The sequence below is a fragment of the Pundamilia nyererei genome, unplaced genomic scaffold (genome assembly GCF_000239375.1).
Source record: "Pundamilia nyererei isolate P.nyererei 1_Seehausen unplaced genomic scaffold, PunNye1.0 scaffold00014, whole genome shotgun sequence".
NCBI lineage: Eukaryota > Metazoa > Chordata > Actinopteri > Cichliformes > Cichlidae > Pundamilia > Pundamilia nyererei.
This window is the reverse complement of record NW_005187415.1, coordinates 6356784-6371766: the sequence shown is the minus strand read 5'-3', so window position 1 is coordinate 6371766 and position 14983 is coordinate 6356784. Positions and strand designations below refer to the sequence as shown.

Genomic DNA, 14983 nt, shown 5'->3' with positions numbered 1-14983 from the left:
ACACACACACACACACACACACACACACACACACACACACACACACACACACTGTAAGCACAGTCTTTCTGTGAGCCTACAGTACACACATACATACAACCTGCTTCTAATTAAACCATACTATAATCACTAAACACACATACACACGCATTGTGTTTCACTCAGTGTGACACAACCATGGACACACACCCATTTGAGCAGTTGCTAAAGCTCTCAGATCCTTTCATTTTACAGAATGACTTTATTTAGAAGAGATTACCAAACACTTGAGCATCGTCTCCCTGTGTACACACACACACACACACACACACACACGCTGAAAGTCTGCTCACTAATACACTTGCTTCTCATTTTTTCTAAATAAACAGACTGCGAGGGAGAAAGGTCAGTAATTCTGAGCGCACAGTCAATGTGACTGTTTCGCATAACTAAACTGTTAGCACACGTATCCGGGTCTTTAAAGCTTTCCAGTGAGATTTATGTTTGTGTGATAAAATGCTTCACTCCCACGCTTGGAAGGTCTCTGTTTTAGTGACCTTCCGCGTGCACTATCTGACTCCCCGCTCCTTGCTGATAACACAACATGACCTGAAATCCAGGCCAAGTGACACTTCAACCCTCCACTGAAATCAATACTAATGAAAGGCAGCGCAGCCTGACCGCACCGCTCTACATTATGTGAAACTGGTGTACACGCTCGCTCATTAACCGGAAGTTAATGTGTGTGGTAATGGAGACAGTATGAGGAAGTGCCAGCTTGTGCCTCTCTTCCTCTGCCTCTCACAGCTGGTTACTGACATATGACTGCGCCGGGGGATGGATGGAGGCAAGGCAAAAACAAAGCAAGAGGAAGACAGAGTCATGCAATGAGGATGAGTAACAAAATGATTCAAAGTGAGATTTCCTCTATGTCCACCCTCTATCATTCCCAGGTTATCTGACATCAGAGCTAAATAACTTTATCAGCTTGGGCATTTTTCCACTTTTTCCCCTTATAAAGCCAGCTGGCTGGGCTTTGGAGCTGTTGCATATCTGAAACACTGTATATAAAAGATGGCCACTGCAATTTTACCTCCTTTTATTTCTGGAGCTCGTATTCTGAAGCCTCAAAGTTAGCATTTTTGGTCGCTGCCATCTTGTTTTTTTGAAGCAACCATATTTGAACCAGGGAGCATTTGCTAACTTTTTAGCTGATGCTAGCAAGCTTGGTTAAAAGAATGCATTTATAGACTGTAAAAATGCAACACACAGACAGATACCTACTACTTGAAAAAGCAGAGACTCCTAAATGTGTCCTTGGTTTAATCACCAACACTGCAGGTGGTAAACTCTCAAACATAGCCAAAATATAGCCTGACGATTTATCAGTGGGCCAATATTATCAGCCAAGAGACATTTTCTGTCTATGACTATTACCTATTAGCATCAGCATTTGCAATAACTAATACATTAAAATCTAAAAAGTAAAGAAGCGACTGGAAAACCACCCTTTAGCAATGTTATGCGTTTTGCTGTTGCACAGTTTGTCCACCAGAGGACACTCTTCAAAATCCCTGAATGCAAAACACATATTTTAACAACGTAAGTACAACAAGCAACTGATCAGGGCAGAGTCGAGCATGGCATAAACACGTAAATGTTTCGGGACGACGTCTGTTTATGTTTTTATTTCTCAAATAAAAGAATAAAAAAAAAATCGGCCTGTTAAATCACAAAATATCAGTATCCAGAGCTGTCATACTGGTCAGGCCCTAGACAATAGGTCCACTTCAGTGACTCACCTCAGCGGCTACGCCTGTTAATCAAAAATGCCACTCCCTTAATTTCAAGCTATAAAATTATCCAAATAGAATTTATATAACATATATTGTTCTCAAGTGGAAAATTAGCTATGAAGACCAAACCCAGTACTTGTACCTAGCTATAAATATGTTCATTTCATAGCTGGAATTGAGCATTTTAAAGAAGTCTGGGAATTGACTTGCTTTTAGGGCAAGCTTCAAATGGCCTTTCCAAGAACTGATATTTGACGCACGTCCTCATACTACATTTTTCAGTCAGAGAGATTGCTGCTCCAGCTGATTTTGTTGCTATTACGTAAAAGTGTGCGTCAGGTTTTCACCTACTGTAACACAGGATACTAAAGTTCTCTTGTATGTGCTGCATTCCTGCAGTTTACAAGGCAAAAAACAAACTTGTTTGATCACAGTGACTGCTATAGATTCCAAAGTGGAAACGCAACATGCACCTGTTTTACAATAAGATTTAGTAAAGAATAAGAGATTCATGAGTCGTGATATCATGACCATTAGCGGCTGATAAACACACAACCACAGGTGTGGTTTTAGGGAGGCTGGTGGTGATTTTCCACCCTGACTGTTACGCAGAAAGTGCTGCAGAAAGGTGGCTCTTAAAGAACTTAGACATCCATCTATCACAACAAAAACACAGGAAACATCCAGCAAGTTTCCATAATTAAACAGTCGAGTTCGTCTGCAGCCTAGCCAAATGAATAAGTTAGCAATCCCCAGAAGCATGCTGCAGTATGAGCTCACACCAGTACAGCCCAACTGCATGCACACAAAAACTCATGCAGAGCACAGACCAAACCTAACAGGCACATAAGCACTACTTTAATGCTAATAAGGAAAGGGAACTGTGTAAAGAGTTCGTAGCTGGTGTTTAAAACATTTATAAGAACACACTTGAAGTGAACCCACACTTTCTATCCCTTTATAATGTGTGTCTGTCCAATGCTGACTACTACAGTAACTCCAGAATCAATCAGCAGGGAGAAGCAGCCTCTGTTCAAGGCCTTGACACTGCTGCGGTTTGCTGTTTTGTCAGAGAAATATGAACCTTTGGAAAATCTAACCGCTACACCTCTGCTCTGCCGCCCTGAAGTTATCTAAGGATATTTTATCACGCTGTAAAATACTTTTGCTCTGTCTGATACATCATCAACTGAAAATATTTGCATGGAATAGTTTCCGAGAGCATCATGTGACCTTCGAAACGGTCCAATCAGGATTTCTGATTCGAGTTTGAAATAGGTCAAAATATTTGTTGGACAAGGTTTTTTTTCATTTAATAAAAAACAAATCCTGGCAGTTGCTTGTGTAGGTGAAGCCTAGCAATGTTCATAAAGATAGGGAGAACGCACTGTTAGTGAAACTGCTTTGCAGACATAATACTTTTTAAATGCCCGATGTCCTCTTCGCTCTGTCCTTTTACCTGCACATGGAAGTATTTCAGACCAACACCAGGTTAAAATGGGTCAACAATAGTGCTCTGCCGTGCTAAAATCGGACACCTTGAAGCATATGTTGTTAGCCTCATTTTGTCAATGTCATGATAGTTCTGCTAATAAAAATCATGCAAGCGTGAATTTGTAATACAAAATAATGATATGAGAGATGTCAACAAACTGATGCGTAATCTCCATTTCTGCAAAAGCTGCCTGGACTCAGCAACTAGTCTCTATCTTAAGGCATTGATTGAATAACCATTTTTAAAGGACAGTTGCAAAGCCCCAAAGCATGCGTGTGTGTGTCTGTGTGGGAAGGGGGCTAATCCGCCTTGTGGTGCTGTTGAAGGTCTTTGAGAGTCTATGGTGCCCGAGCCTGAGGTCACACACCCTCTTCTCTCTTCAATTCATCCTCCGTTTCTATGTTCCTCTCCCCCTTCTTGATCATCCTCTCCTTTCATTTCCTTTGTCTTTTCTCTCCCACTATTTCCCCTCCTTCCTCCCCCGTGTTTTCAGTTTCTCCAGCTTCTCACAGGGGTCCCTCCACAATCGCCTTCCACTTACTCAAACTCGACCCCCATTCGTCTAGCATCCCCTCCCCCACTCCCGTCTTCCAACCCACTTCCCTCCAAAAGTTCTCCAACTCCACCTATCAATCTTTCTGTTTAATATTTTAACCGATTTAAACCGCCTGTGCGCTCAACCCCCTCTATCAGTTTGGTAGAGTACACTGCTTCGGTGGTCGAATGCTGAACCGGCTCTTCAAGATCCCTTGTGAAAGATCAGGCTGAACTTTGACTCGTACCCCTCCTCCCACCCTCAGCCTCTGGTCTCTCATACAACCCGTTTCTCTCTTCCGCTTATCCAGTTTGGGTCATGGGCGGGGGGCTGGAAACTATCCCAGTTGCCATAGGGCGAGAGGCGGGGTACGTCCTGAACAGGTCGCGAGTCTATCACAGGGCTAACACAAAGACACGGGCCACCAGTTGTGCTCACATTCACACCTACGACCAATTTGTAAAGTGTAGGGTTAGGAAAAGTAACAGCCAAATGTTCAACTTCTAACGAGCTGATAGCCATGGCTTATATTCATTAATAACAGTCGGCGTTCAAGTGAACAAGGTCAAGTGTGACTCTCTGGCTGGTGTATTTATAAGATGCTTTCTCTTCATGCTTTAAGAAGGAAATAAACTCGATGATCTCTCGCTGCGTCTGCCGTTTCCTCCTGCGTGGAGAGCTGCATATATGTAGCCGCTCTGTCCTGTCTGTGCCTTCACAATCAGCATCATAGCGGGTGATGCATAAATTAAGTGCAACATTAAATTGCAAGAAATCCGGCCGCTCCTAGGTCATAGCTGCCGGGTCTAGTTCATGAGTCACTGAGATACAAACAAAGTCCAAAACTTACAATTAGTTTTCTTACCAAGACTACATGAGCTTTTTATGATCTGTAGCTTTAAGTAACCCAAGTTCAAACTGATCACAAGAATTCCTTTCATTCCAGGACGCCTACAGGAGCCTCTTCTTTCCCATCCATCTTCCAACAGACACTCTGATAAGGCACCTTAGCTACTGGTTGACCTTCTTCCTCTCCACCCCCCTCTAGCTATTCATCAAACGCTTAAGCAAAGTACCAGCTTCATCTCCCTTCTCATCTCCCGTTCTGCTTCCATGTAACTACAAATTTCTCTGGACACAAATATGAACCTGTTTTGGGATCCAAAGCCAGGAATTTGAAAGACACACACCTTCAACTCTTAAGCAAGCAAACACAAACACACATGTGCATTGCACTAACATATGCATACTGCAGTGACAAGTGGGTGCGGATTGCAAGGGGGACATACTCACGTCACACAGAGATATTTCCACGCTAAAAACTGACAAGTTCCAGATGATGCCAACTCCCACAGATCTCCAGTTGCCATGCCCACCCAGTGAGTGAATGTGATTGGTTCTAGTGTGTGTGTGTCTGCATGTGTGTATGTGTGCGTGTAATTCTACTCCCACCTTTCTGCCACATGTCAGCAGTTGCTCAGTCACAGACACACAGTGATACCAGATTACAGCCTCTTATGTAGAAGAGTACTTGCCTTTGCATGCATATAACTCAATCACCACAGTCCTTCAATACTCTTATATAACACACGCACGGAATATAATGCATGAACGACATTTTGCATTCCAGTAATTCAGGATATATATTACATAAATGTCAGCAAGTTTATTCTGATCATTTAGCAAACTAACCAAGCAATAGTTTTAAAAATCCAATCTCAATTCAGAGACGGAGACCTCCAAGACACAAAGAACTGTCAAGAATCCCCAAGTTTCTCCGTTTCGACAAGTAGTAGAGTTAGAGACGGCGATAAAGACAAGCATGTGTGACAGAAAAAGCTCAACAAAGGCTAGACGTTTGTTTTCCGATAAACACACCGCCGTTTCCTAGATGCAGGGCATCAGGCAAAGCTGATTTTAGCTCCTGGGATTCAGGAAGACTCGAGGAGCATCTTGTGATGGAGATGACAGAAAAACAAGCACATGCTTCCCACAGGAAATAAGCACACGCTGAGAAACATAAACACCAGTGGTTTAGCAGAGAAAATATTCAACTGCACAGTGTGACCTCAGTCTTTTTAAGGTTCTATAAAATAAAATAAAAAAATCAGTATCCATGCCTTATATCAGTGTTAAATGTCTAAATATGACAAACACTTTGCAGAAAAACATGAAATATACATTTATAAGCCGAAAAAGTTGTTTTTGTGGCACAGTATAAAATGCTTCATCACAGCAAGCAGTTCCACGTGAGTCCATGTCACTGTTTTCCTCCTCCGCTGAAACCTCGGCTCAGTCAGTGTGCTAAACGTCATATGACCGCCCGAGACTGTTGTTCTACATCTCCAACTGCTCACCGCACCTCCGTCTCTCTGCCTGCTCATCGACAAGAAGTGAAAGCTGAAAGACTTTCTCCTTTTCCTTCGATGCTGCACAACCTTTCACCAACCGATACACTTTTTGCCTACACGTCTCCTGTTCACACCTCGCCCCGTGACAGACAAATACTCAATAAAGAAGTTGCATCAGTGCACCACAATGAAGCAACAGCATCCTGTGGTGCGCTGCAATCCATCCTGTCAAAAGTTGGCCAGACTGCAGGAAAAATGCAATAGTTTTATGTGTCTACTTTGAATACTTTTCAAATGTTGAGACAGGATACCGCATCTCTGATACTGCAGATATCATGCAGGTGTCATTATCTGATTTGACACCGTCATCAGGAAGTCGACCCCACTTGCATTTTGGCCTATATTGCTTAGTATCCTCTTCCGCTTTCATTTATACATGCGGTGGTGGTGATGTGACGCACCACAGCATCCGCTCACTCGCAGCTGAAAGTCAACCGTCACTAGCAGAGACCCACGACACACGTATAATGAAAATACACATGCATGAGTAAGAGAAAACGAAGAGCCTGAGCTCCAGCTTGACACTTTGTTCTATCTGTGATGCAGTGCCCCAGTAAACACTGAATAACATTTTAAGCCATTTTCACACGCGAACTTTGGAAGATTGTCCAGGTTACTGCACTGGTATATCTTAATATATCTAATAATATAAAACTATATAACTGTGATGTCTTAAAATGGTAAATGAACTGGTACTTATATAGTGCATTTCTACTCAATTTGAGCAATCATAGCACTTTCTTACTACAATCCTCATTCATACACAAGAGACATACAAGTGCTTTTAAACACTTGTTTTCTATCCTACGTTCTGTAGAAATCCACTGTCAGAGGTGCACATGAGAACGTATATGTCCCACCTAGTCAATACAGAGATTTTAATCTTTAAACTGTCATCTCCCTAGTGCAAAGTGTTTCTTGCTGCCTCTATTTAGACAGATCCGTTGCCAAGCAGAATACTTCTAGTAGTTCTAATCGCAGACCCTAGCAATGCTCTCTGTGTTCATGCAGTTACAATCCAAAGGATGCATCCGGGGCAACTTGGGGTTCAGCATCTTGTCCAAGGATACTTGGACATCCAACCTGGAGGACCAAAGGGTCGAACCGCCGGTTTAAAAACCGGCAGATCTCTGATCTGACTACAGTAGGTGGGACATTTGCGTTCTCATGTGCACCTCCGACAGGTGATGTCTACAGAAGTCAGAGTTGCAGCTGATGAGAGACAATAGCTTTAGAACAATACAACTTTGGCCTAAGGAGGTGCTAAATGTCCAGGCCAGCACTATAAAAATTTTTATAACCAGTCAGCTAAATAATTTCAAGCAGTGCAGTCCCTTGAGTGACAGCTTGTGCTGCATTAAATCAGTCCAAGAAGCAGTGGATTTTTAACGACTGACTTACAGTTAGAATCCATTATTCATGAAAACAATTACTGGAGGATCTTCATTACGTCTTCTGCTGCTTGGGCTACAAATACTATGACCACTGTGATAACAGCGTACCTCAACACTCAGATCCACATGCAGTGAAACTTAAACTAAAAACCACACAAGCAGAAAATGTGCGCTCAAACTCACAGCAAATGTCCATTTACCAAAGTCACAGTCGCTGCCTTAAATAGCACACGGACCTCTGATGGATTTTGTTGTAAACAGTTCCCATTTAATCTGCACTGGTACATCAGTCCCAGTCAGACTGATCTCCTTTCGTGCACAATTACACAGAAAGTCTCTGCCTAAACAGGAAGACTATATCTTCCTGTCAAGGTAATAAGCAAGAGGCACAAATAGAAAGGGTAAAATTCAGCACCTGGATGGCAACTTTTTGAGACTTTGGCAAATAAACAGGAAATGACAGCACAGTTTTAACAGCGTAACCTTACCTGTAGCTCACACCATGCCACTTCCACTGTTGTCTCAGTGTCCAAACCCTTGTAGACAGTCTTAAAAGACCCTCTCCCGATCTCAATGTCAAACTTCAGGAAGCGTCCATCTGGTGAAGTCCCTACAGCTTTTGTTTCAGCCTCCTCTATGTCCTCTTGCTCCCGTTCCCTCTGCTCTGCCCGTGCTTTCGCGAGCCCCTTCTCCTCCTCCGTCTCCCTGTCTTTCTCCTCGGTTGGACTACTGATGCTTCCCTCATACACATTTCCTACTGCTTTTCCATCTTTGGCCACCTGTTCCTGAAGCCCTCTGGGACGCAATACGATGTCAGGCTGTTTGGCTACTGTTTTATTGGTAACATCCAATACTGTCGAGCTGGGCTCTGTTACTGCCCCATCTGCACTATGTTCAACACTGCTACTGGTAGGAACAGCAATCGTGCACACATCCAAATCTCCCTCGGCATTTTGTAGATCCCCCTCTTCGACTGCCCCACCATGCCCAAATGAAGGCTGAAGGGTACTGCTCTGCAGATAGGAACCTCTTTGGGACTCCTCACCTTCATAATCCTGTCCTCCAAGGTTTAAAAGCTGCGGAGAGAAGATGATGGGAGTCCCTTCACAGTCTGGGGGTGATGTGAGTAACACAGCTGCTTTGCTGGGAAGATCCAAAGCTGTGGCATTCGAGTCACAAATGACACTCCGGCGGAAGAAACGGTGCTCGGCCGTTTTAGAGTCTCTATCCATTGTGTGGCGCCGACGTTGGACCTCCGGCTCTCCAAGAAGCTTCTCCACGACATGCGTGTCTGAACTGGCAGAGCCGTTCACATTTTTGTGGGGGGTCTGGGGTGATGGGCAGGGGGACGGAGAAGAAACGGGGGCAAGAGGAGCAATGAATTTCACTGCTTTGCTGCTGCTATTTTCTTCAGACATTCTTTCAAAAAAAAAAGCTCAAACTGTAAAAGAGCAAATCTTTATGTAGAGACTTTTATGTAACTTATTCCTGTAAACTCTGAGCGCAGATCTCAACCTCCTAGTTCATTAACCTTTGATCAAACCGCAAGAAAAGGAAAGTTAATATGCAATAGAACAAAAAACAAAATTGACTGAATGCAGCAATCCTTGATGTCTTTTGTATTTTTTTTTGTTTTCCTCTTTGCAATGTTTTAAATTAACAACCCACAGTTTCTACAAGGCCCTTTCGTGGAGGGCTCAGGGAAGCCCCAGGTGAGTGGAAGGGGCTTTCTCTTAAAAACTGGGGAGGGAAGGGATGAAAGGCAGTCAACAGAGGAGGGGTGCAAGCACTGCAGTGAGACGATAACCGTCAAATCAACACGTAACTCCATCCTGCTGCCAACAACCAGACTGGGATGACCGCAACATGGAATGACTGGAGATCGATTAGACCAGTATGGCCTCTTAAAAGATGACAGAAGATGCCTGGACTCCAAAGTTTGATTTTTAGGTCTGGGGATGTCTCTGTAAGACCAGGCTGAAGCCTCCTCAGCTGCCTGAACAAAAGACTTCCAAGAGAGGTTGCTGGCCTCTATTGTAAGGCCAGATTGATGGCTAGGTAGGCCTAGGCCTGGCCTAGCCTGGCCCAGCTTGGTCTGCTTCTGTCCTTGTCCCTGGAAATAAAAAGAGGAAAAATATGAAGTGAAACTGTTTTATTTATAGGTATGAGTATACATGTCAGAATTCAACATACCTGGCTGCCTGCCAAAGTAGCTGATAAGAACACACAAGCCGTCAGATATTTTTTTTATTGCATTTTATTGCAGGAATTTGAAAGCAATTTCAAAACCTTGGCTTTTTTTTTTTCTCCTTTCTTAAACCGGGACTATCCGGCTGATTTCTATCTGGATATCTTTTTATTCTCTGACTCAGACAGGAGTCCAAAAAATCCTCATCCGTGTAGCAACTTTGCGCGACTAAAATTATCATCATTTAACTTATAGTAGACCTTTGCACACCCTTTAATTCATCATGTCTGACACAAGCCATCGAAGCTCATCTTTTGTTTCCAAGGTCACCCACACTCTGTGCTCTATGGAAACTGTGGGCCAGATATCTAACAGCGACACCTCAGGTCCCAAAGACCAAGTCAACAGATGACAAACGATGGGCGTACTAGACTGGACTGACAACGTCAGAAGAGGAAACAAGGCAGCCAAATGGTGCCGTAGGCTTGGGCACACTGTAATCTGTATTATTCCCAGGCAAGAAAGTAAAGATGAGTCACTTATTTTTGTTATTGTTCTTGTTATGAACCGCCTGGTTAATAAAATGAGAGCGAATAAAGAACTGGGTTTGAACTGGTGAGTGAATGTTCACGGTACTTCACCCACTGTCAGGAGTCATTAGTTCAGAAAAGACTTAAAACACTCGGTCAGGCTTTGGTTTGATATTTTTTCAGTGAAATAAATTTGCCTTTGGTTGAGCTCAGCACAATTTTTTTTAAATCTCTAATTTAAGCATGTTAACCAGATGGAGATCTGCATCCCACACCAGTCTCTCCCTCCCAGCTGCCCCTCCATAGTTAGTGATGTAGCAGAGACTGTGCCTAATTGCTCCATGTTCCAAATTTAGCCCAAGTCAGCACAGCCTGACTGACCCCGAGGTTAGACTGCTCTGTAGCAATTCAGCAGATTAACATGAGAGATGAGGGGCACTCAGAGTGACACAGACAGAACTACTTCACAGAAATGCATATCTGAGGACAGTGCACAATATATTACTATGCATTTTGTGTTAGAGGAAATGTAATAACTAAGTACTACGTTCAGAACTTGCAAGTCGGCTCGCGTAACGTCCTACAGACGCCTTCTACTCGGTGATCACAGTGGCACCGGCACAGAGAACGAGCAGCTGCTTTCATGTGTGATGTTAGAAACAATTCACTGTAAACGTATTCAAGCTTCAAAACAAACCAAAGCAAGTTTTCACAAGTTTGACACTGATGTGCAAAGAAGAACGCAGAGGATGGTCCCAGTTTGTGGTCATTAAATTTACATATGCGCTATTCTTCAGAAGACATTTTTAAGCCCCATTTGTGTTTCATTTAGTCCCAGAAACTATTTTTTATCATCTCAATTTAGGGAAACGGTTAAAAGACAACCACTGAGAAGGTTATAGTACGGATGCAGCTGAAAGCTATGACCTTACTGCTTATTTGAACCCTTTCTAATATTGAAATCTGCACCGTACACCTATGTTTGGTGCTCCATTACATGCATAACGACACAAATCTTTAAGCAAATGTTTAAATTTCCATGAAATAATACCACAGATTATTAAGCCTTACACACATTCTGCCCTAAGATAAGCCCTTTCCTCAGACGAGTTAGGTTCCAGTCTGGGAGCGAATGAAACGATCTTTGAAAGTGTAGCACCTCTGTTGGACAGCTGTCTGAAACGATGGCTGCACTGATACTGTCGTGACAATAAACTCAAAATATGAATTACTGCTGGTAGGAAAAAACAAACATGAAGTTGTGCCTATGTCAAGAAGCTCCTATCAGCTATGTTACAACAGATGCCCTTCCTGATACAACCGCAAAGGAATTTGTGTCTCCTCCCAAGACTGGACTGGGGACTGAATGTGTAACCACTACACGATGGAGTCACTGCAGGTGTGTCTATAGATCACTGCTGTGATTTCATAACAGCTGACGGAAGCAGTGAGGCATAAATAAAGACTCTTAACAGTCAGAAAAAGGTCAATACAGTCAGACTTAAACTTCAGTGTTTGCAATAAGTACTGTGGATTACTGCATCACTGGTGTCCCCCAAGTACCAATTTGAAGTGTCCCTTTAATAACCCGATGCTATTATATTTGTGTTTCTATTGCACCACTGCTAAAAAAAAAAATGTGTAAAGTATGTATACAATGTTAATTTATATACAATATAAGCAAATCTGGTCTAATAGGAAGAAGATTTCTTTTTAACTTTGAAATTGCAAGCTCAGGTTAAAAAAAATGCCTCAAAGAAGGCGCAACAAGAAAGATTATTACTTCTTCTTATTAAAGGAGTGTCAGCTTGTTGAGAAAACTAAGACATCCATGGGCCCTAAAACGGACTGATTCCTGGTCCACGAGCCACATGTTTGATACCACTTGCCTAAGCAAAACTCTATGATCTAAACTTATTTTTCAAGTAGAATGATAAGGGCAGCATTAAAACAGGTAGAAGCAGCAACATTATTATTGATATATAAAGGCTTTGTTATCACATCATCAGTAAATGAACTCCAGCGGTTACGAGCGGATCATAAAAGCCTGATGTGTGCACATGAGCAAATAAACCTTGGCTGGCTTTCGCTCAGTGGTCTTTATATTGCTATGGTATGATGTATGACAACAGCAGTGCTGCACTCGTGAGAACTGTAAGCCTTGCCACTGAGCAGAGTGGAAATGCAGTGAGCTTAATTAAAGCTGCAGAGCAACCCCGTGCAGTGACGGCTTCACTGCTGCCTGTTGAGGAACTCCAGAAAACGAGGTTGTGTCGACAAGTTTGTCTACAGGCAAAAACAAAGACGCGAGCAACGACTCTGCAGAAAGCATTGCGATGCTAAAACAAAGGCGAAGCATTACCTATGACATCGGTGTGGTCTGTGCTGTTGCCGCAGAAATGTGAAGGGGGGAAAAACTTGATTAGGGAGCCTTTTACTCCTCTGCAGAGGGTCTGCTCTACACACAGCACAAGTGTCAGTGTGGTGCGTCACATTAAAGCCACAGTTGGTTGAGGGAAAACACTAAATAAGAGCGATTTGTACAAAACACAACAAATATCCCTCAAATTAAAAAGGTCCAATCAGAGACGAGACGAGCGGTGCGTGCAGAGAGCCCCAAGCCGACAGACAGACACCTCCCACAGGACAGAGATGACAAGTTCGCCCGCTGCTGTCGCGGAGGCTGTGGTACTACTTTTCTCTCCGTGTTGTCTGTGTAAGGCTTCCAAAAACAAAAAAAAAACGATAACAGCCTCACTTAAAGGTAATGTATCCCGACCCGTGTTGGCACCCGGTCCGCTCGTGCCGCCTCCGCGTCGCTCCTCCGGGCTCGTACGATGCTATAAATCCGCTGCGGTCCACAGTGATTCCCCGTTTTCAAGCCATCAGACAGCGGATCCGTCTGCTCTGGGATCTTCTCCAGCGATGACTCGTCAAAGCAACTGCTGGGCTTTCACGCAGCACAGCCGCATCAATTCACTGCTGCGAGCGAGGATGCTGGAGCTGTATAAGGCCGCTTTTCAAAATAAAATAAATTACTCCTCATAAACTCACAAACTTCCTATATCCCTCCTGCAAGCGTGTTCAGTCGTGAAAGGGCTGTTGTTGAGTACAAACCCATGCAATGCAGCCCCCACCAGAGTCTGTTTTCTTCAGGTACTTGAAGCATATATGTTGAAGTGATGGAGATCCAGCTGTGCCCCTTCGTGGATCTACTGGAGCAGCTTCAGCAATAGTAAGTACTGTAAGCTCTCAAGCTCTCAGTGCCATTCTAATAGAAAAGCTATCATATAATGTAGGATGTATTATTCAGTCATTAGAAATAAGAAACACGTGTTAATTATTTTATAATGTAGGGAGAAATGGATTCGAAATTGATTTGACTTTTTTTCGTTTTTAAGTTAATAGTTGACTAATAATTAATAATTGTCTGTATCGAAAAGTAAGCAAAGACAGTTTCTGTTTTAGGCTCATTTTTTGTTCATTGTCAAGCAAAGAGAAAAGGTTATTCAGCAGACGCTTCGATCTTATTTTGACAACTCAAGCCGGAAATGGTTTTATTTCCTGCTGAGGTAATTTACAACGGCTACCGGAGGCAAACCCGTGCATAATGACCCACCAGACAGCAGCAGTGTGAACCAACACGCGCCGCTCATCGTGTTTTTATTTCATTTGTTTTTAACACGTGCTTTGCCATTTTTATTTAGACCGATAATTGTTGAGGCTGTTCAATGACGCCCCCACCATCTTTTCCTAAATATTGACTAATTTACCCTGAAAGAAAGAGGCTTTCACTTCAGCAGCAGGCCCACTCTATGCTCACGTTTTCTTTAATTTTTTTTAAAACAAAATTTCACTTCACTAATTTGGAAACACACTTCACCCTTGCTGCTTCCTCCAGATTGTCATGCAAATGTTATTTTACTAAAGCAACTGTTTTGAAAATGCCACACACAAAAATCTGATTGTGGATTGTGAAAACTGCTGACTAATTTTCACAGTCATCACCAACAGCTTTCATCTGAACTTAAAGTTTCCACGGTGAACAGCAGGATGATTCGCTCTGTGTCGCTGGTACAGGAAAGAGCTGAAAAGGATGTGTTCACACCTGTGACTTCTACCTGTGTTTGTTACTGGAAGCAGTGGCAAGGCTACAGCAAAAAGTGAGCCATTAACTTGTTGTTTTGTTTTTGTTTTTGGAGTTTTCACATGGCCACCTGTAGCTTAATGTGCCAGCGAAACAGGAACGAGTGTCTCAACGCAGATCAATTTTTTCAAGCCTGGTCTTCGTTCCTGGTGCGTGTGTGTGAGGTGGTGTTCCTTTGCCTGTGTGTGCATGCTGCACATTTTTATCCTGCACTTTCCTTTAGGCAAAGAAAGAATTATGAGGTTGCAAAAACAGGTTAGCCAAGTACAGACTAAAGCAGATAAAGTATACAAAAGCACTCCTGAATGCAGGAAGTGTCCGTAAAAATACAGCCTGTGACACTCAAAATGCAAAATGTGTCTTCATAGGAGAACATATTTTGTTCCACAAAGTTACAGGCCACAACAAAGGCATCTGCAGTTCCTGTGAAGTGACAATGCTGCCCATCGATAAACATTAAACAAACATTAAACAAAAAAAAAAAAAAACATTAAACATTTCTATAAGC

At 42.8% G+C, this 14983-nt stretch overlaps 1 protein-coding gene across 1 annotated transcript in view; it reads right to left on the bottom strand.

The window, feature by feature from the left end:
* The window catches only part of wnk1b (WNK lysine deficient protein kinase 1b), a 94211-nt gene extending 80893 nt beyond the window's left edge, over positions 1-13318 (bottom strand). The window contains exons 1-2 of the mRNA XM_013908763.1: positions 12691-13318; positions 8099-9723 (exon numbers count right to left, since the gene is read on the bottom strand). Coding sequence (XP_013764217.1) covers positions 8099-9028 — 930 coding nt within the window. The 5' untranslated portion in view covers positions 9029-9723; positions 12691-13318. The remainder of the gene's footprint in view (positions 1-8098; positions 9724-12690) is intronic.
* Positions 13319-14983: the final 1665 nt, after the last annotated feature.